Raw genomic sequence first — 23,839 nt, forward strand, 5'->3', positions numbered from 1 at the left:
TCTTCCCCTTTTATTATGTCGTGTACAAATCGTATCCTGTTAACACTGCAGGTCTATATATAGTGCCGTTTTGAACATATACATTTACAAAAAACACGGGAAATTTGGGGGGAAATTACCAATAATGACTTTTCAGTCAAAGACCCGCTTGAATTAAACTTCTTATTAAACCCGTTGATACGAAGATAAGACTGTATATGCCTATGTCTCAATACTCGTAATATGATAAACAAATCTAGTGAAGTTTTGTCAATCATAATATTATGTTTATTAAAAGCCTCAAATTTTCGACGATCCTTCGTCTTCTTCAGGAGTAAATGGCACTTCATGTTACGTCTCAAGATGTATATTATATTCTGATTATACATCCGAATGAAATTTCATTTTTTTGCTTGCAGGAATGCGATTTTCTCTTTTATTCAATTCAACTTGTTGGTATTGGTGGACCTTTAAATCAAGTAAAAACTTGTATAGTATAGTATAGCTGAAAAGGAAGGGGCATATGCAGACGGGCCCACCAGTAGTAAATAGACGTCGCTTTGTTCTGAGTCGCTTTATAATAACCATTATTTTTGTGCTATAGCATTAAAGACACGTGCATGGCATGCACAGGGGCCGCGGAACGGTTTTCAAAGTGGGGGGGGGGGGGGGGGGGCTGAGCCAAAAGTGGGGGGCTGAAAAATCACAATCATATGGTTTTGGAAAAAAGTGGGGGGCTGAACCCCAAGCCCCCCCCCCCCCCGCTTCCGCGGCCCCTGATGCAGAACTCCATTTCAGAATCAGATTCTATAACTTATTCTGCAAAAACATTGTCAGATACAGGATTCCTTAATTAGGAGAAGAGTTTTGAAGACAAGGAAAACCCAAATGTTTAAATGGAATTTTTTTAAAAATAATTTTTTTAGTAAGAAAAAAAAGGATGATCACCCTCGTCCCCCCCCCCATGCATTTACGCGAACTTCGGGGATGGAACCCACAAAATCATTACACACTTTTCTGTTGGTTTTAAGAATTAATATATTTTGCTTGCAGGCTCCCCACCCAGCTCCGCCATCATGTGCAAAAAGTGGTAAGAAAGCCGTTATATAGGCCGGGCCCAAAGGAAGTACCGTAGGCCCCCATTTCACAGAAGGGAGACCTTCGATCCAAGGGTGACCTTTGATTGGCATCTCTGACGGTGGAATGGCTCAGAAAGACCCCCAACATGCCCAAACGGAACTCAAAGGACTGATTGATACTTCTTGTCCGGTATGGATTTTAAGATTTTATTGACTCTATCGAGCCCCTCTCGGGAAATGATAGTAAGAAATTATTTACAATACATGAAAATAAAAACATAAGTGATAATATATACATGTACCACCTGCACATAAGAAAATAACAGATTAAAAAATTATTTAAAAGTCAATGCTGTATAGTATATAGGACTTTTGACTACTCTATACCACTACGTGTACACATCTCATCCCATTCTCATCTACTTTACTTTCTATAAAAAATACTGTTTGTCTTCTTTGGTTTTGAAGAACAATAATTATTCTGTCAAATTTTGCACTTTTTTTCAAGTGGCAAGCATTACCTTAGCTTGGCCATGTGCAATAGGCATTTGGTCTACTGGCCGTTAGAGTACTGGGTTTGGGTATACAAAAGTCTCTCTTTGTGAAAAAAGGGACAAACATATTGTAATGTAATTCATCTCCTATGTCTGCATGAACACAGAGCAATGCAATTCATCTGTCATTTGTTCGACCATAATGGTTAGTTGCAAGCGTTTGAGTGTCCGAAAGTCCACACACACAGCTTCAACAGAGGGAACAGTGGTTTTCATGACGGGTTTCATGAACGTATAATATTGCAGAAATCCGGGCATATCTTTATAACTATTAATAATCTCACACCAGATTGATAATAGTGTGACAATTTTATCCAATTCCATTAATTTGATGTAAACATTACAATTAATTCAATATTAACGTCTCGCTGTTCATTTGAAAGTGTCCATGCAACTCTTGCTATGGCAAACGGTCTGAAATTACCCCAATTACCCATATTTTCGAAACACTGGCACCTTTGTTTTCCCACTGGAATACCCCTAAGGTTAAAAAAGGTCGAGATTGATTGTCATCTCAATGCTAAATAGATTACCTACAGTTTGATGTATAATACTTTATGACTGGTATAATGGTTGTAATGGTTACATCTCATTTTCCCCCAAACTTAATTGAGATCGAGCAGGCAGAACATGGCATAATTCTGTATACAACGTCACGTGACTAACGTATGATAGTTTCCGTTACTAGAACCTTTTCATTTGAAACAATTAATACAGTCCAAACAAACTTAATTAACGCATTCAAATGTTAAAAGTAACAATATTCTTGTACTATGAAGCTTTTCTTACTGATATTTATACTATAGCTACAGTTTGAGGAAGCAATTATCGAGTCCGGAATTTATTTTGGTTTGCAATAGGGTCTGCGTAAGTATACTGTATACTAGCAGGCTAGCATCGTCTGCTACGTAAACCAAATGAGCGAACATGACCGAAACTAACCATTATGTGTTTCTGAATTAAAGTAATTAAAGTATATAACATAGTCTTATTTCTTACACAGGATCTGTAAATACTTTTCAAACTTCAAAGTATCCTTAAACATTCTATTTGACCATGTGACTGCCCTCCAGTGAGTTAACATATCCAAAAGTCTAACTTTAGCAGTGTGTGAAATCCATGCAGCACTAAGTCCACCCCTGTGGTATTTTTTTTGTTCTAAATCTGCTGCATATACAGAGTTCAGACGATATTATGAGACACCATCAAACATTGTGACATCTTGTTGTTCACACCAAATAGTCGATAACTTCAGTTGCAATCAGCTGCGACATCCGCGGATCGAAGTAAACAAAGCAAAGAAAGCGGTGATCTTTTTTTTTCATGGTGGATCTTTGCCTTGGAAAACGACATTGCATCATGGCATCTTCTTCGAGTTCGAATCCAGTCGAAGCATGCAAGTGCTCAATATGCCTGGATTTTTTCTTAAAACCGACGAGGATACCCTGCAATCATGTGTGAGTATAGCGCTTGTTAATTTTTATGCACGTACCGGTACCCACATCACAAAGAATCAGGGACAACTCGGACCACGGGACATCTCGGACCGTGGGCCGAGTTGTCCCACCCGTTTCGTGATTTTTTTTCCACAAATTTGCGTCTATTTTTCCGTCATTTCGAAATTTCTTGTAAAGATTTTCTAGAGATATGGTCTGATGGTAATGTTCTTCACTTTCTATTACTTTTTTTTCGCTGAAATAAATTAAAAAGTGTAATTTTAGGCGTTTTTCGACAGCTCGCGATTCCCATAGGCGCGCGTGTATTAATTGTGTAGGTGCTCGGCTCGGCCCCGCTCAACAACTGACTTGATTTTGTGATCATTTCTCCTCAAGTTACCACTTTTATCGCAGAAGATGGACTTTCTTGTATTCCATTAACTCCATTTTCTCATCAAAAGGATAAAATTTGGAGTATTTGCACGATTTTCTTAAAGTTTTTCACCTTTTCTCTCTGGTCGTAAGAAGCGAACAACCGATGAACGGTCCGCTGCTCTTCATCGCAATTCTACGTAGCTCGGCCGCCTAAACTGGCGGGGTGGGATTCAGCCCGAATCCCCAATGGAAGTGGGCGTGCACAGTCAAAGAGCTGAGCTTGACTGAGTGAGAGAGTGAACTACAGCTTGAAGCTTGGCAGTGTCGTATAGGCTCTGCCTTTTTTTGTGTAAATAGATATATATATATTTTTATTTTTTCTATATTGATTTTCCCTGGTACTATGGTGTAGAGCTTTTTAAGATTGTAATAATTTAATATGCTTTAATTTCTTTGACTGAGTGTGACTGTGGTGTGGATGTTTGAGTCGCACAAAAAATACTTTTACGTGGGTGGGGGCTCGGGGCAATTTCACTCCTGCCCCCGAAATGTGAAAAAATATTCGTGGTGTAGCTGTGTGGTCATGCTGGGATGAGGGTAGCCATCAATAAAAAATGTTCATTTGGGGGCTTAACTTTTTATTAAATTAATTATTTTTAGGTCTATTTTTTATATCCTTTTTTTTTATACTGAGTTTCGCTGGTGTAGAGCTGAGATTTAAGTTGCAATAATTATGCTTCAATTTGGTGGCATACGCAGGGGGTGGTTACAGGCGTTCAATCACCCTAAAAAAATTTTCATACCCATTCCCCGGCCCCCCTAATTTTTTTTTTGGGGGGGTTTGTTTGTTTGCTTGTCAATATTTTGGGAGGAAACGACCTAAAATTGGTGGTAAAGAACTTTTTTTTATTTTGTTGATCAACATTTCATTCAGCTTGAACCCCCTCCCTTTCAAAAAATCCTGCGTATGCTCCTGCTTCAATTTCTTTGACTTTGTGGTGTGGAAATTTGAGTCACGGAAAAAATACCTATGTGGGGCTCGGAGCATTTTCATTCCTGCCCCCGAAATGTGAAAATGTTCTAGGTGTATCTGTGTGGCAGGATTTGAAATAAATTGATGTAATTCATTGTGCCATACCTTGTTTTTCCCTGATTTACTTTCTTTAATTTTATTTCTTGGTAAGGGTGGATGTCAGGCTGCCAGGGTGGAATTCAGCCGGAATTGCCAATGGAAGTGGATGTACTTGCACAGTCGTGAGCTTGGAGACTGAAGCCTTGCCCTGCAGTTGTGAATATTTTTTTCAATCAAGTTTTAGGGCCACTCGGTCTTATTCCCATTTGAAATGTAATCAAGGGCGGATCCAAAATTTCCCTACAGGGCCGGAGGGCATTTTGTATAGGAATTTTTTGACAAAAGGTCTTCACTACCAAATCATAATTTTTTCCCAGGAAAAATTTGACAAGCAGTTGCCTTTTGAGTACCTCTCAAGGGGGGGGGGGGGCGGAATGTGCCCCCCCTCCCCGATTTGCCATGGAACTAATGTCCATTTCATATAGTTTGTAATTTTTTACAGGAGGAAAGAATAGAGTTAGAAGTTTTGTGTTTTGTATTTTTACCAATTATTGTTTATTCAATATAAAATGTATTTAATTTAGTATTGTTCCAAAATGCATCACTTAATCACTTAATTAACTTGTTTAAATTTTAAATGTAAACCTGAATAAAAATGAATTGTGAACTTTGAATAAATAGAAATATACATGTATATGTTATATTCTGTAAATTGTAATATTTTATCTCCATTCTTATCTTATCATTGTCTCCCTTTCTCATTATGTTCATCACTCTCATTTCAATTAAATTTATATTCTATTACTGGTATAAAAAAGACAACAATACTAAACACTGATACATCGATCAATAGAAAAAACAAAGAAAAGAGGGAAAATACAAAGAAATGACAGGTACATGGAAGGGGGGGTAGCAACAAATCATACTTGTCTGGGTTTTAAAAACAGGAGAAGGGTGGTCAATACGATATTGCAAAGAGCAACTATGAAGAGGGTTTTGTTTTTATCAAATAATTTTTGCAGTTCCTTTGGAGTGATGTTGTTTTTGTTTTTCTTTGAATAGAATATCACCCATTCTACACTGAAAACCAAAATTGGTCGCCAGACTAGCTTAAAGTTAGTCCAAATGGTGCCCACCTGGACTAGCTTTAAGTTAGTCTGCTTTGCTGGACTAGCATGATGGACTAGTTTTGCTTAGTCCATCTTGCTAGACTAGCCTTTCATTAGTCGGTTGACTAGCATGTTCCTAGTCAAGCGACCAGTTTAACGTTAGTCATGCAAGCCTGACTAGTTTGATGCTAGTCCAGCGACTAGTTATTGGTTAGTCCAGTGAGCTGGACTAACATATAGCTAGTCGCTCGACTAGTTATTGACTAGTTTTAAGTTGGTCCAAATGCCCACTTGGACTAACTTCAAGTTAGTCTTGCTGCTGGACTAACATGATGTTAGTCCACCAAGCTGGACTAGGTTGCTGAACTAGCATGTTTCGGTACGTCAAGCTGGACTAGGTTGCATTACTAGCATGACAGACTAACTTGACGGACTAGCCATGAATGATCCAGAAAACCTAGCCGTGCCTTCAGACGTTCCGACCACGTTGCTAGACATCGCTAAGTTAAGAAGGAAAATATTTTCGAGGAACAAAATATGAAATCAAGAAAATTTGTAATTTCATTTACAGTAATAATACAGTTTTATTATCCAAATATCATATATTTCCAAGACATGAAAAGTAATATCACATCATCAAAATAATGGCATCCAGATGGGCTAGAGCATTTACCACATTCTAGACAAATTATTTTTCACTTAAGTAGAAAAAATACCTCCTTGACAGTATTAATCAATGCATTCTTTAAAATAATTTTTTTTTTTCATTATTTCATACTTGTGTGAATAATATGTCTCCCTTATAATGAAATAAGTTGCAGCAATAAATATCTAATGCACTAAATCAGTTGTCAATCCAATTTTTCTAGTTCTTGGATGAAAACATTTGAATAAACCTTAATTTCATATAATAAAATACAAAAGAACAAGTGGGGATGTGACATCATCAGCCCACCTAATGAATATTCATGACGACTGTTTTCACAAAATATTGTTTAACTTTAAAATTCAATAACTTTGTTAATTGTTATCCGATTTTGATGAAATTTTCGGCATTTTGCTCAGTGCATACTACTCTATTTATTTAGCTATAAATACTTTCAGCCCGGACCATCCCTTTAAGATTTGATGTTGACGCTGCCGTCGGAAAAGCGGCGCCTATATAGTCTCACTCTGCTATCCAGGTGAGACAAAAATCATGATGTAGTGATAGGGAAATTTTGGATCCGCCCTTGATTATATTTCAAATGGGAATAAGACCGAGTGGCCCTAAAACTTGATTGAAAAAAATATTCACAACTGCAGGGCAAGGCTTCAGTCTCCAAGCTCACGACTGTGCAAGTACATCCACTTCCATTGGCAATTCCGGCTGAATTCCACCCTGGCAGCCTGACATCCACCCTTACCAAGAAATAAAATTAAAGAAAGTAAATCAGGGAAAAACAAGGAATGGCACAATGAATTACATCAATTTATTTCAAATCCTGTAAAAAATAAAAATAAGTAATAATTAATTTAATTAAAAATTAAGCCCCCAAATAAAACATTTTTTTATTGATGGCTCCCCTCAGCCTGGCATGCCCACACAGATACACCTAGAACATTTTCACATTTCGGGGGCAGGAGTGAAAATGCTCCGAGCCCCACATAAGTATTTTTTCCGTGACTCAAATTTCCACACCACAAAGTCAAAGAAATTGAAGCAGGAGCATACGCAGGATTTTTTGAAAGGGAGGGGGTTCAAGCTGAATGAAATGTTGATCAACAAAAGAATAAAAAGTTCTTTACCACCAATTTTAGGTCGTTTCCTCATCCCTCATCCCAGCATGCCCACACAGCTACACCACGAATATTTTTTCACATTTCGGGGGCAGGAGTGAAATCGCCCCGAGCCCCCACCCACGTTAAAGTATATTTTGTGCGACTCAAACATCCATACCACAGTCACACTCAGTGTCAAAGAAATTGAAGCATATTAATTATTGCAACTTAAACTCAATATAAAAAAATTTAAAAAAAATTAAAAGAAAAATATAAAGGCCTAAAAGTAATCAATTTGATTAAAAATTAAGCCCCCCCCCTCAAAAAAAAATGTTATGGCTACCCTCAGCCCGGCATGCCAACACAGCTACACCACGAATATTTTTTCACATTTCGGGGCAGGAGTGAAATCGCCCCGAGCCCCCACCCACGTTAAAGTATATTTTGTGCGACTCAAACATCCATACCACAGTCACACTCAGAGTCAAAGAAATTGAAGCATATTAATTATTGTAATCAATATAAAAAAACAAAAATAAAATGTAAAAAAAATAAATAGGCCTAAAATTAATCAATTTGATAAAAAAATTAAGCCCCCAAAATACTTTTTTTTATTGATGGCTACCCTCAGCCCGGCATGCCAACACATTTACAACACGAATATTTTTTCACATTTCGGGGGCAGGAGTGAAATTGCCCCGAGCCCCCACCCACGTAAAAGTATATTTTGTGCGACTCAAACATCCACACCACAGTCACACTCAGTCAAAGAAATTAAAGCATATTAAATTATTACAATCTTAAAAAGCTCTACACCATAGTACCAGGGAAAATCAATATAGAAAAAATAAAAAAATATATATATCTATTTACACAAAAAAAGGCAGAGCCTATACGACACTGCCAAGCTTCAAGCTGTAGTTCACTCTCTCACTCAGTCAAGCTCAGCTCTTTGACTGTGCACGCCCACTTCCATTGGTGATTCGGGCTGAATCCCACCCCGCCAGTTTAGGCGGCCGAGCTACGTAGAATTGCGATGAAGAGCAGCGGACCGTTCATCGGTTGTTCGCTTCTTACGACCAGAGAGAAAAGGTGAAAAACTTTAAGAAAATCGTGCAAATACTCCAAATTTTATCCTTTTGATGAGAAAATGGAGTTAATGGAATACAAGAAAGTCCATCTTCTGCGATAAAAGTGGTAACTTGAGGAGAAATGATCACAAAATCAAGTCAGTTGTTGAGCGGGGCCGAGCCGAGCACCTACACAATTAATACACGCGCGCCTATGGGAATCGCGAGCTGTCGAAAAACGCCTAAAATTACACTTTTTAATTTATTTCAGCGAAAAAAAAGTAATAGAAAGTGAAGAACATTACCATCAGACCATATCTCTAGAAAATCTTTACAAGAAATTTCGAAATGACGGAAAAATAGACGCAAATTTGTGGAAAAAAAATATCGTAATGGGTGGGACAACTCGGCCCGCGGTCCGAGATGTCCCGTGGTCCGAGTTGTCCCGACCCCATCACAAACACGTCGCCACACACTGCACTCACATCATGCACTCAGCTGCAGACACACAAAAATGCGATGAGCTCATTATGAGCTCAATGTTGTTGTTGTTATCTTGGGTTTTCAGATACGAATCTTCAAAGATGGATTTCGGAGGGAAATCCATCTTTGTTGACAAGTAAGTCTCGCTTATATGGCAAGGGTTTCATGTTTTAACTAACTTACTAAGGCTTCGTGATGATGTCAAAATATTATAAAATATCATCACAAAGTCAAGGCTAGGTCTAGGACCTACTCACTACTGTAGGCTTGGCTCAGGACGAGTTTTATGTCATGATCTTATTATGCAAAGTTTTTCAAACATTTAATATTTTCAGGACATTTCCTTTTCATTACATAAAGTTAAACAAAAAAATAACCCAATGCCATGGACTGCCTTTTATTTTCAACAAGGTCCAGGCCAATCATATCCAGATCGGCAGATGAACATGATAAATTATAATATGCTTGATGATGATAAAGATAAACCTGAATTATTATGATAATAGTAATGGTAATACCATGTAATAAAGTAACCCAGGGAGCTCTGGCTCGCGAAGCGGGCCGGAGCCCAGGACTCGTCCGTGTAATACTAGTCAAACATTAGACAGGAATAACCGTCGTTTCTGGGGATTTATTCAACAATTTCTGACATTTTACTGTAATCCCCATTAACCGACGGTAGGGTATACGTGTGGGCTCGCATGTTTTCTCATTCCCACCCTTTTGTCAATTCACAGTCCAAAGTTTGATGTAATTTTACACATCGAATTTACAATCTAAGGATGTATAGCCATCAAACTTTTAAACCATGATATTTAGTGAAGACAATATTTTAAACATATAGATTAAAAGGCATGAAAAATTATACTTTACCGATGTTTAATTGGGTTGAACACGATCAAAATAGTCAATATGGCAGCCAAACTGTGAAATATTTACAAACGAACGGAGAGGGCGTCAACAATCACGAATGTGATATCGATATTGCTTTCGATATTATACGATCTGCTCCTTATGCGAGCGAAACCGCTACGATCACAAGTAGCAGACGACAATCAAACGATCACTTTAGTTCAAGCAGCATAAACGAAAGGCCTGCATGATGGATGCTGTAGCCAAGGGGATATTCGGGGAACACTTCACTCTCAAGCCTGACCAGCGGGAAGCGCTACAGTGTTTGGAGGACGGGAGAGACCTGTGGGTCCAGCTCCCCACTGGACATGGAAAGTCGGCGATTTTCACCGTCTTTCCGATATGGAAATCAAAGGTTATTAATTTTTTAATAGGCCTACTTTATTATAAAATATTGGGAAAATGATAACTACCGTAGTATTAACTTTGACATTCAAAATGCAGCTTTCATCGTTTAGACCCAGATCTAGGTTTGTGGATCACTTAAATTCAAGCAGTATAAACATATGGCCTATTTATACTACATAATCGTTTCAATTAAATATCAAATGGCACTAAAACACTTATATGATGCTATATCTGCATACTAGTCTAACACTGAACATAAAATGAGTGAAAAAATGATTTTAACAGAAAATATTTTTATAGGTTAGAAGTTCCCATAGACCACTACTCCAACTGACCAGACATACAGTCCCAGTTAAATCAAATACACAATTTATTACGTTTATTTACACCTTATTCTTTCTATTCTTCTTTCATTTTACACTATTTATTTTGTGTTGGGCTATTCTGATGACTGGCCACATTGAATGCATTTGTTTATTTCAATGTTTTTAAATCTTTTCTATGTGAACACTGACTGAAATTAAGCCATAACGTCGATTATTGCAATCCACACAGTCAAGTCCTGGATCTTCTCGTATAGGCCTATACGTTCAAATCGCTGTACAGAGTTGCTATGATTGTCGTCTCAGGGGGATATGAGTCAATTTTGAAAAGACATTTCCAACATCTTTATACCTATCATATTTAAATGTCTGATTAAGAAACCTTCAAACACCCCCCCCCCCAAAAAAAAGGGGGGAACAAACTCTAAGAAATGATGTTAAAATTCTGCAATAGCTATCTATTCAAAGTGTTATTTGAGGGCTCCAATTATAGACTTTATCATCGAACCATTCAAATTTGAAGGAAAGGGGAGTGTCTCCTTTGCGTCGCTATTATCACCACAATAGAGGCTATACTGCTTGTTTAAGACGACTCGTAATATTAGATCCATATTGACCTTTATACTCTCATGTAGGACCTTTAGGTCTAACTATTCTAAAAACGCAAAACTTTAAAGACAATCAGACCAATTAATGCTACACAGAGTGAACGTCAATTCAGATCCACCCAATCGGCTGGCAAGAAAAAAAAGGAGAGAAAGAGAAAGGAAGAAAGAAAGTGGGGTTAAAGAAGAATTATTGTCGACCTATGTTATAATGATAATAATAATGGATGTGTAATGCGCCAAATCCACTCGGCAGGGTGCCCGAGGCGCAGTGAAAGAAAGAAAAACACAGAGAGAAAAATACAAAGTATGTTATAATATATGAAATTATATTACGTGTATTTTTATTTCAGAACTATTTATGAAACATAATTTGCTTAAATGTTAGTCCCTACTGGTGCTTGCGTTGTCTGTTTGATGAGATAAATAATCCTGTTTAAGGAGATTAAATGGTTCTAAATCATCCCGTTTCCAAGTCCATAAATATACACCAAATATATTTCCTTGTATTCGGATTTTTCAAAATTATTGTATGTAGTGACATTGATTTTTTTTAATGACTACTACATTTGCCGCATTTAAGGTCTAAATATAAAACATTTCCAGTCCGTGCTTACGTTGACATTAGTGCATTGGCCATACAGTGGCGTACCGTGTGTCACGGCATGGGGGGACCAGCAAAAAAAATGAGTATACTAATAGAGGCATTTTAAGGGCAGTGCCATTAAACGGATATGTATATTACTGATAAAAAATAATGCGAGCGCCAAGCGCGAGCTGAAAATCTTTGATATTCAGACCTAAAAAGGGACACAAGCATTTTTTTGTAATTATGATACGTGCCCGTCTCGCTAAACAATGCAAAACTGCTGAAATGTTTGTATTTATTGACCCCAAACAGGGACATTTTAAGGACAATAGGCCTATTTTAGGAATCCATATCCATGTACATATCTCAAAAGCTACGTTTCTCTTCCCTTCTCCCTCTTTTTCTCCTTTTCCCGTTTTTTAAATATTTTTGCCAGCCGAGGGGGGGGGGGGTGCCCCCATGTCCCCCGTAGTCACTCCACTGATTGGTGAGATATGTCTACTCTTCATGACACGAGCGTAAATCCAGAGGGGGGTGGGGGTATGCATCCCCTCCCCCCACACTTTTCAACACAGAAAAAAAATATTCTTTAATTATCAAATGGTCAATAACTTTTAGTATGTGGATTTATCTTTAAATGCAGTCAAGGTGCTTAAATTGGCCAAGTTTTTCCATTTTAAAGATGAAAAATTTCTCACTCGGCCGCTCTGCCCCGCGCTTAATCTAATTTGGCCTTGACAATCACTACGTTTAGCTTATTGCAGAGGTTAATTTATATCCACTGCGTAATGGGAATATGTTTATAATAATTCAATTTTTTAATATAAGATTCCAATGACTTTTAAATATGATGATAACTATGGACCTTAAACGAATCAAACATCCTTTAAATATACACTTTCGTGAATATGGGGGAGGGGCTGTCATAACTTGGAATCTCTGTGGAAGCGCAGGAATTTTTCACCAAAATATAGGCTCAGTCTTCTTCGTTTCTTCCGAAGAAATGGCGAAGCATAGCTGGTCACTTTCACTTTCCTCCCCAGGTAAACATTGATTCTACTAATTTTCTTTAATTTGGATTTATTTTCAATTACATTTGAATTGCTTTCAGATAATTTTGAAATTATTCTGCAACATCTGTCGCAAATGAATTTTTTTGATTTTTGATCTGGTGTCACTTTAATTCCCAATGATTCGACAGCGTCAGCAGTGGTGTAATCACGGTGATCCAATTTTGCATTCAAAGATCTTCTTTTATTAGGATGATTATTCAAATTACGGTCACAATTACAACACCAGTAGTCAGCCATAATTACTAAAATGAATTAATGAATCAAATAAAATTACCACCAGCAATCAGCACACCTAACGTTATACATGGCAATATACGAATAAAATAATACGATACGATACACTACACGAAGATAAACGATACTAGTTATAATCGCGATAAATCGAGACATGAAAAAGTTAATAACGATAATGACGTCATTCAAGATGGCAACTTGCAAGAAAAACCGTCAGGTCAGGTGAAAATGTCTTAGATGACAGATTTCTCAATCATCCAGAGGATTTTTTTCAATAACTCCGGCCCAAGGTATGCAATTAGCTTAAGTTATCTATATTACACTGATAATGGAAACCATGAAAATGTCAATTTTGCCTAAAAAAAGTTTTAAATCGCGATCTATAAAACGCTAGTTCACTATATAGTATACGTTGGCTGTAGCCAGGGGCCCCCTCCGCTTCAGTCTATGTATGGTGAGTGAGCCAACGCAGTTCAGCGGAACAACCAAAATACAGAGACTGAAGCTTTTGGTCTAGTCAAACATATACTCTCCAAATGGGGTAGAATCAGTGGCGTACCTGGGATTTTTCACAGGGGGGGCAAAACCGTCCGCCAAAAAATTTGACAAAAAAAAAAAAAAAAAAAAAAAAGGTCTTCAATCACAAATGAAGGATTTCGTACCAGAAAAAAATTTGACAAGCAAAAAAAAAAAAGGGTCTTCAAGCTCGTCAGGGGGGGCAATAAAGGTCTTCAAACTTGTCAGGGGGGCAGGGATACGTCCTTTGCATGGGTTGTGGCTCGTCAGGGGGGCAGACTGCCCCCCCCCCGTAGGTACGCTAGTGGGTAGAATGTGGTCGCAATAGCACTCCAAATAAACGGGGATAAAATGAATTATGCACTTACCTCGATTATATCGATAAGGTCTATTGTGACACTAATCCTGACATCGAGGCACAAACTGGACCCTCAAAAAAAGGAAAAGTTATGTCAAAATTGAAAACAAATTGGCCGATCGATACCAAAATGAATGCAACATAGACGTCTAACTTTTCCTTTTTTTGAGGGTCCAGTTTGTGACTCGATGTCAGAATTAGTGTGTCACGATAGACCTTCATCCATATAATCGAGGTAAGTGCATAATTTATTTTTTCCCCTTTTATTTGGAGTGCTATTGCGACCACATTCTACCCCATTTTGGAGAGTAGGCCTATATATTTGACTAGTATTACACTGACAAGTCCTGGGCTAGTAACATTGATTAGTATAATAATAAGCAGATTAAATATTAAAATATAATGATAATAATAAAAATAGAGATCTAATAGCCAATAGGGGCTATTATTCTTCCATTGTTCCAAATTCTCCCCAACATCAATTTGATCCCCTTAATGTCACCTGCCCAGCTACCCTATTGATGGAATAAACCTCTTTATTTCCTGGGATTCTCCCTAACGAGTAGGTCCCCTAACACTAATGAAATTCTGTTTCGTCTTGTAAAACGTTCAAGAACATGGAAAATGTATTGTCAAATGCCCTTCACATGCTTCATGAGAATTGTGACAATGAGCCTTTGTCCGAATTGGTGAATCAAATCAGCAACATCGTCCTGGACTCTGGACAATAACATATTTGCCATTTTTTGTCAGCTCTGAAACTAAAGGATGAACTGCTGTTCTAGTTCACCAATTTTCAACTACTGACCTCCCAGCTGTCCATTGTCATTTTACTGTGTTCTTGAATTTGTCTTGCATGGCGGTGCAAAAACTTGCTGCTAACTTTACTACTGCGCTGTAAAGACTTGTACTTTCGTTTTTTTTGTTTCTATTATGAGTAACTGTGCTTTGCTCTTCAGATTCTGTGAAGAGTGCCTTGCTCCCTTCCTCTCCGTGGTTTCACCCAGCTGCCCTTTATGCCGTGTGACCTTTAAACCCAAGGAGAGAAGCAGGGCAAAGGATCTGGAGAAACAGATGGCATCCATCAAAGATTCTTGTATAGGTTGCAAAAAGAAGGTACAGTACATTGCATTGCAGGGCATCATTGGCTTTCCATTGAGGTTCTTCTAAAATTGGATGTGGAACAAGATTTTAGTGACTGTATTAAAATATTGAATTATTTCTTGAGCTCTGTGATATTTCCTTTTTGGTTTTGCCTGTTTTTTTCAACGTGTAGTTTGTTGTTCGAATATTTTGCTTCAGTACATAAATGTCTACAATGTGTTTATTTCATAATTCTCAGAGCTCAAGGGGACTTGTTCAGTTACTGTTCCAAAAAGTTGTAACAGCTCTAGGCTTTTAAGCACATTGTTTACATTAAGTTATTTATAGTATGTTTAGGGCAAATGGCATTAAAGAAAGAGAAAATTATATAGGTTCTCTAAAAATATTGTTTTTATTAAACAAGGTATCTATTACTGGTACTTAATATGAAATAGAGTTGAAATTATGACTGGAATGCAATGCATGACCATATTGATTGATGGAGAATGATATTTGTTCAATAATTGTAGATTTACACTTACAAAGGCATCATCTACAGGTATGTATGTCTTTAACTCCTTATTCCTCTTGGACTTAGGAAGATTTTGTGGTTTGCTTTTTTTATAATCCATTCAGATGAATTTATCAAAGTTGAGACAGCACACCGTGTCATGTAGACATGTGGATGATGCGGATAAACCTAAATCAAGTTTCCAACCTGTCGGTAATACTTCACAGAAACCACCAAGGTAAGTTACCTGCTAGCATATATCGCTAGTCATTATACACTGTACGTGATGTAATGTAAATGTCCAATGAAACCTGTGTATAAAGACTACCCAAAAGAGATTTTAAAAATGGTCATTATGGACAGGTTTCTATCTAGCATTTCTTATGAGAACAATATGGGAAGCTGACTATACAGTGCGTCCCACAAAAAACGAAACTGAGATTTACCGATGATTTATCACAACTTCATCATAAATACAATAGACAAATGACCTACCAATGGAAAGCTTAGAATCTCCTTTTTCATCTGAAATTACTTAGATTATTCCTCATTCACGCATGAGTGAGCAAAAACAATTTGAAGAAAGGATACCAAAAACTCATTTGGCAGGGGGTATCTGAATTTCAAAAAGAAATTCACATGCCTGAAAAGTTCAATATCTGCTCTTTCATTTGATACCTTAATCACAGAAAATGGTCAAAAAGTGAAAAAGTTCTGTTGCCTCGAAACAATGCTGGTATTTCCATAATTTCATGAAATAAACGTGTTTTCATCGGTTTCCCACAGAAGCTATCGCACGCTTAACAAAAGACTTAATGCATGGCTGATCGTCAACAAAACAAAGTGTCAAGTGAGTTTGGACGCAAGCCTGTAAAACCTCTTCATTTTATGAAATTGTTGAAATTCAAGCCTTACTGGTACTTCAAATAACCAGAACTTTGTTATTTATTGACCATTTTCTGTAATTGAGGTATCAAATTAAAGAGCAGATATTGAACTTTATAAAAATGTGGTTTTCTTTTTGAAACCCAGATACAGCCCGCCAAGTGACTTTTTGGTATCCCCTCTTCAAATTGTTTTTGCTCACTCATGCGTGAATGAGAATTTATCTAAGTAATTTTAAATGAAAGAGGAGATTCTATAAAGCTTTACAATGGTAGGTCATTTGTCTATTGTATTTGTGATTAAGTTACGATAAATCATTGATAAATGTCGGTTTCGTTTTTTTGTGGGACGCACTGTATGTCCTCTATTGGCATGTTATTTAAAAGTGAGATAGTTCCTTTTCGAGAAAACCAGTTTACACACCTTATTAAAATCCTTGAGACAAAGTGATGAGGTTTAATTACTCTTCACTCAATGATTCCATCTGTGAGCAGCAGAATACTTTATGAGATCGATGCCGCATTATAAAATGTATTTACAGATAGCATACTGAAGGTCATTATGTTTTGCAGTCTTCATGCAAGCTTCCATTTAAAGCACCTTGGTTCATAAATTATCAAGTTCAAGCTGGATGTTTAGACCCGTCTATTGGTGGTAGTAACTATACACAACAAAAAAAGTAAGTCCCCCCTTGAACAAACATCAATAATTTCCGAACCAATGCGAGTTTTTGATATATTTTTACATGAGCGTGTAGGTAATTTTATAAGCTACCTTCTGAGTAAATGTTATGAACGTATTTTACGTCATGCTTCAGTGAGCACAGTCGGAAAGCAAAAATATCACTTTTCAAAAGTCACAAGCCAAATGTCATGACTTTGATTCCATTTTATAGGAACTGATTCCACATTCTCATCATGAAAAATAGTCAGAAGGCTTGTAAAGGTACTTTCTAAAAGACGGTATAACTTTTTTGGCTAAATTTCACGGTTGAATAAACACAAGTCCAAATTTGCTATAATTTGATTTTTTACACATTTTTATCAATAAAAATGATCGAATATGAAGTATTTTTGGGAAGAGTGTCTTCAACAATATGCATCGTTTCACGGTTCAATGAACATTTATTGAAAACAAAAAATACGATTTTCAAATACCATAGGCAAGTATTGTGTCATTTTGGTAACTGAAACTGATCTTTTATCAATTTTTTCGTTATGTTCATGAGCAATTAACATGCTTCAATAATTCAAAGGCGTTTAATTAAACATTCACGCTTGAATGAACACGTGGAATGTGATTAGCTCTTTTTTACATTATTGGAAAAAAATGCAATTTGTAACTATGGATATCTGTCACAAACCTCCTTGCATGGTTCATTTGATTTGATTTTTATGAAAATCCCGATGCTTAATGCATCAGTGAGCACACAATATTCGAAAATTATGCAAATGGGAAGAAAGTTCAAGGCCTTGGCCCCACTCTGTGCCGTATCGAATTGTTATTTTGGTTTGCGCGCCTTTTGGATAGTGTCACCCTGAAGCCATGTGCGAAGTTTCATGAAATAACTGTTGGCAAAAGTAACAAAAACCGTCCATGAAACAAACCCTTATTTCATATTTGTTCAAATTTTGACTTCCTCTCTCATAGACTTGTGTACATAAGGGTGCATATGTTTAAGAATAAGTAACCCCTTATTAAATATGGTGGAACTTTTTTTCAAGGCTGTCTTTAGCAATGTCATTTGGCAGTAATGTTTATCAACCTATGGGCAGAATTCTGTGCAAAAATGAAATGGATTTGTTTATTCATGGATGAGTGAGCACGCATCAAAGTGGGAAAATGTGTATTTTCAATGTCACAGACTCATTTTAAAGGGTAATAAGTTGAATATTGGGGGCAAATTCGGTTTCAAATGTGACTTTAATTGCTGTTGTTTTTATCAACCATCATTTCTATCACCACACACTTTCCGAACTTTTAAAATTTTCATGGTTGAACGAGCACATTCGAAAACTTAGGAATGAATACTCTTTATACTGCATAAATGTATTCTTTTCCTAACAATTTCTCATGATCAGTTTAATTCATGGACAAATCAGGGGGGTATCCAGAATTTAAAAATGGGGGAGGGGTCTATAATCGGGGTAGCCACCAACATTTTCAAATTTTAATAAGACCTAACAAGTTGTAGAGGATACTACCAAAAACCCCTATGATGATACGTCACAATACAGGGGCCGCGGAACGGTTTTCAAAGTGTGGGGGAGGGGCTGAGCAAAAAGTGGGGGGGGGGGCGATCATGCAAAAAATCACAATCGTATGGTCAATTTTACATATTTGTACATGCTTTTGGAAAAAAGTGGGGGCCCCCAGCCCACCCCCCCCCCCACTCCGCTTCTGCGGCCCCTAAAATATTGTGCTCACTCAACCATGAACATACGATATCAAAATTGTGTGTTGAGTGGCTAAATGATGGATAGTAATACAGCATTAACACCATAAAATTCACCTAAAAACAACTTTTGCCCAACTTTGTATTTGCACAATCTGAAAAACGACTCTTGTGACTTTAAAAAATTGTCATTTTTTATTCAATTTTTGATTATTCATGCATTATTCAACCGATCAATCTAATTTTTCTCCAGGAGTTGCTTAATAAGTGTAAAAAACTACCTACGAAATATCATATCTCAAAATAATTCCGTTCAAAAGTTACAGCAATTTGATTTAGGGGGGACTTACTTTTTTTGTTGTGTATATATCATGCATTGATATGACTTTCAATCCTTTCTTCAGCAACCTACCGAACCGATCCACCTTCCAGTGTCCTATCTGTGGTGCAAAGAACCTCGACTGTGATGCTCTAAGAAGACACTGCAACAAGGAACATAAGTACAATGACACACCAGTGGTATGTCCCGTATGTGCCTCTATGCCGTGGGGAGACCCCAATTATGAAAGCACTAACTTTCTACACCATATGAACCTCAGGCATCAGTTCGAGTATGATACTTATGTGGTAAGTGGTTCTCTTGTTTAAACGCTAATACTTGTTTGTTATATTACTGATCCTTGTAATAAATATAACAAATGTTTATAAGCAAGATGAGCATCTAGCCAGAGCACATGTTTGAAAGCATGAAATGCTATGAAATGGAAACATATAAAATGTTTATTCAGTAGAAGAATAATAATTGATGGATTTCTTTTATGAACATATATGCCATGGTTGCGTGCTTACAAGCATTCATGCTTTCTTAGCAATCAGGTAAATAATCACCACAACCAATATGTATGCCATATATGTAGGGCTTCAATATGTGCATGACTATCCATGATCATTTTGCACAAGTTCAGGTCACATGATCAAGGTCAAAAGTCATTTAGGGTCAATAACTTGGTATTTTGTTATCATATGAATGGTGTTTCTTGTGAATGATTTATTCATCTTCATTGTTTTCAAAGTCAGCACTGCTGCTATATTGAATTGCGTTGTACAGGCGAGATTGCCAGAGGCGTTCCACTTGTATGTAAAAAAAACCACCCATATAATTTATTTCAATTGGGCACACAATCAAAATAAAATTGTTATGTAAAATCACAAAATCGATCTATTAGAACACATATTTATTCCATATCCTTCACATCACAGCTGTTTCAGGGTATAAACCTTCATGTAATCTAGTAATGAATTGGAATAATGACCTTCACTTTTGGAGGGATTTGCCAAAACCAAATATAAGCTTTAAGTTTTCATAAACAGACAAATAAAATAGAAGCTTGGTTACATGTATTTTGATCAGGATTCATAGAATTCATTTGATAATTTTCAAAGTTATTATTTCTATGCAAGATTGGATTGTTTTTATATCATTGTTTGAGAGCTGTGCAGTCGGTTACTGTTAGTATACTTGTGTGTGTAACTCTGCAGTTATAGCATTTATTTTCAGCAGCTACTACTCTCACTATATCTTTCTTTTTTAATGAGATAGTAAAGTTTCCGAAAATACATATCCTACAGTTTTTCATGCATTCGGATCAAGATATTTGTAGTACCTGCAATTGTATAAATTTGCTGTGCTTTATTTCTGTAGGATTACAATAAACAAGAAGATGAAGTTCTAAAACAAGTGCTTGCAGCATCAATGGCAGACAAGTAGCTACAGTACATGTAAAAGACAGACAGATTGACAAGGACAGGTATAAAACATTGAAAGACGGAGAAGGTCAGAGAAAGAGAGATAGAGGCATACAGACAGACAGATCGGGGTTAAAAGAGAAAGACAGAGAAGCGTACTCATCCGCAGGTCAAATGAGAAAGAAGACAGGATGAATGAATGTCGGATTTAATGTTCAAAAGCATCATAGAGTTCTTGTGCAGGACTGGACACCTTTGACATTAGTGATGTCGTTGAAGGATTCATCAAGCATTTCTCGACCACTGCAGGAGAGTGATTGTTTTGTGCAGCAGCACGGGTGTGATGCGCCAGCTTGTAGAAATAGCCTGTGCATGGGCTTGAGATGACAGTCTATACATGGAGAGATACACCTCATTTCAAATTAACAGAAATGAATGCTGGATATATGCGCTCATTGATGCCATCTTATACCAGTCCATTCAATGGTCAGCAGGTGAAGTTTTTCTTATCAAGAGGCAAGAGAGCACATGAATATTCTATGGTTCTCAATAGTTTTCTGGTCGTTATGTAATGAAAGTCATCACTCGTGTCGACATTTGATATAAGACAATATATTTATTAGAACGAAAGGAGAAATAAGACATATTGGAAATTTTGCTACTGGTTGTATACAATGGAGTTTTGAGATCAACAAACTCCTCATTTTGGACCAGGTGAGGGTGTGCTGTTGAAGCTCATTGGTGGTGTCGCATCAGTGGATGTGAATTTTTTTTTTTTTTAAGAGAGAGATTATAGATATTTATTATAACAAATGGTTTGATAATCTTGTGTATACATGTATTAAGGGTGGTGCATGTGCTCCTAATTGAGAGCAGTGTGTGTAATACGATCAAGCAATGCACAGTCTTGGGGAGATGATGGCTTGTATTCTCAAAAGATGTTTAAATTGAACCATGGTACAAGACAGTGGAGGACAATGCCGATTTCTAATTTAACCACGCATGAATTTAACCCTCTTTGCCTAAAGCAGGCATTTATAATTGGAGTTTTCTTAGTGTACATCATGAAATAAGAGTAATAACATGCACAAAATCTGCATCGTCCATGGTTTTGTACGAATTGTACCATGGTACACTTGAAACCTCTTTTGAAAATGAAGAGCTCACTTGCAAAAGGGGTTAGGTCCATTTTTCATCAAATTTGATTTTTTTGGTCTCAATGTATAGATTTTTAGTAGCTCTATAAGATGATACCAAAGAAAAGTTGAAATTCCTATTAAAAAGTGATCAAAAATGGTAAAGAAAAATCACTTTTTTTTCAAAAGGGGTTAGGTCCATTTCAGTTTAGTTGCAAAAGGGATTAGGTCCACACCAAATTTTTTTGGAAAAGAATATTTTAAAAAGTATGAATAAAGGTAGATTTCTTTTATACCCAATTTTATGTTATCATGGTAGGAATTCTTGAAAATTTAGTTTCACATAAGAATATGCAATATAGGAGAATTAAAAAAAATGATTTTCTTGGAGTGGACCTAACCCCTTTTGCAAACAAACTCTTCTAAAGAGCTCATTTGTCAAAAGGGGTTAGGTCCATTGTTCATAAATTTTATTGTTTTCTGTCTCAAAACCTCTAAATTTTTAGTCGCTTTGATGAAAACAAAGAAAATTTGAAATTTACATGAAAACGTGAAAAAAAGTGGCAAAGAAAAATCACTTTTTTAATCAAAATAGATTAGATTCATTTCAGTTTACTTGCAAAAGGGCTTAGGTCCACAATGATAATTTTTTAAAGAATTTATAGAAAAAAATTGAAGACGGGTAGATTTCTTTTATACCCAATTTTATGTTCACATGATAGGGTAAGTACATCATGACAATTTAGTTTCTCATAAGAATATTGCAGTAAGTGAGAATAAAAAACATGGTTTTTCTCAGAATGGTCCAAAGTGGACCTAAGCCCTTTTGCAACTAAACTCTTCAAATATAGGTTAACATATCTACAATAGGTGATTTCCGAACCATTGCTTACGTTACATATCCAGAGCATTGAATAAACCCTTTTGTAATGTGTATGCAATCCGGACACTTGGCATTTTTGTGAAGTGTGTACATGTAAATACAATCATTCCATCCACAATGTACGTTTAATTAAAGTCTTGTACTTCGTAAGTAAGAATACAAACTGTATCGCATCTGTTATGCATCAATAGGTCAGGCAAGGCAAAATTTTGTGTTGACCCAGCTATTCCAATTCACCTTCATAACTTGTAGACTATACAGTATTGTGATTTATATTGGGTGAATTAAAACTTCAAAAAGTCAGTTGTATCCAGGGATGTATCATAAAGCTTTCAGTAAAGATAGATATTACTTTATGTATCAGCACAAAAGAGTTCTAAAGCTGAAAATATATAGTGACATTTTTCACATTTTTTTTACAACACAACACTTCTCATGCAAATTAGATTTTTTTATCACCACAATTCAATTGACGTCATTGGACGTACATTTGAATTTTCTTTCTGTGTTAGGAGATAGTGTGGGAGTGTAATTTGGATGTTGCAGGTCTTATTGAATGTCGTGTATGAATTCACACTTAACATTTTGAAATATTCTCGGGTACTAGTAATCTACAAAGACATTTGCATTCAATCTGGATTGCATACATGTACGGAACTGAGCGAGGTAATATTTATTTCCTGATGAACTAGAAATCATGAAGAAGGTATCTACTGTATTTTTGTATACAAAATCAACTCGTATTTGAATCATGTCATTTAATATATTGCTGTAAATGTATAAGATGACATCATGAAGTTATATGTGTTTCTTTTTATGATAAGGTAGTATATTTATTGACCAACTATTACATGTACGTGTACACTGCATAAAACTTGCAAGGAACAGTACTTTTACATCTCTGTTTTTTGACATGTGCATGTAAAGTACATTTAAGGATTACTACATTCATGAACTATTTAAAAACAACACACTTATAAATGTACACAAACATGTACAAAGGTGTACATGCAGATGGTATTCATTATGATGTTGAAAATAACTGGAGGCTTGTGAAAGACGTATTACTTATTACGGTGGTCATGCCATTATTCACTGGGAATAAGAGAAAACTGTTCTGTAGAAGATGCAATTAGAGGATTTTTTTTCAATGCCAGTACATTTTGTCATTTTTATCTGTCCTAATCAGAAACCCGGGGGGTGTTTCACAAAGATTCAAGTATGACTTAGAGACTTGCGTATGCTATGAAAGGCTTGACCGCATTGGTCAGATCGTGTCATGAGGAAGCACACTACTGCGTATCTATCAATAAGATCGTGCGTT

General features: G+C 36.5%; 1 protein-coding gene across 3 annotated transcripts; it reads left to right on the forward strand.

The window, feature by feature from the left end:
* The first annotated feature begins 2,852 nt into the window (after positions 1-2,852).
* On the forward strand, positions 2,853-22,407 carry LOC129254012 (E3 ubiquitin-protein ligase RNF166-like). 3 transcript variants are annotated; one of them, XR_010292649.1, is made up of 6 exons: positions 2,857-3,069; positions 14,836-14,992; positions 15,596-15,708; positions 19,155-19,377; positions 20,453-21,828; positions 22,085-22,282. XR_010292649.1 is itself a non-coding variant. In XM_054892458.2 (5 exons), exons 1-5 carry the CDS (start codon positions 2,936-2,938, stop codon positions 20,516-20,518), a joined length of 693 nt encoding a protein of 230 aa, XP_054748433.2. In that variant the 5' UTR covers positions 2,853-2,935; the 3' UTR covers positions 20,519-22,282. The 3 variants fall into 3 exon arrangements, 2 of the variants coding, with proteins under 2 accessions (XP_054748433.2, XP_063951191.1); XM_054892458.2 differs by having other exon boundaries at positions 2,853-3,069; positions 20,453-22,282; XM_064095121.1 differs by lacking the exon at positions 2,857-3,069 and adding an exon at positions 13,144-13,292 and having other exon boundaries at positions 20,453-22,407.
* Positions 22,408-23,839: the final 1,432 nt, after the last annotated feature.

Source organism: Lytechinus pictus, chromosome 2 (genome assembly GCF_037042905.1).
Source record: "Lytechinus pictus isolate F3 Inbred chromosome 2, Lp3.0, whole genome shotgun sequence".
NCBI classification, from domain to species: Eukaryota; Metazoa; Echinodermata; class Echinoidea; order Temnopleuroida; family Toxopneustidae; genus Lytechinus; species Lytechinus pictus.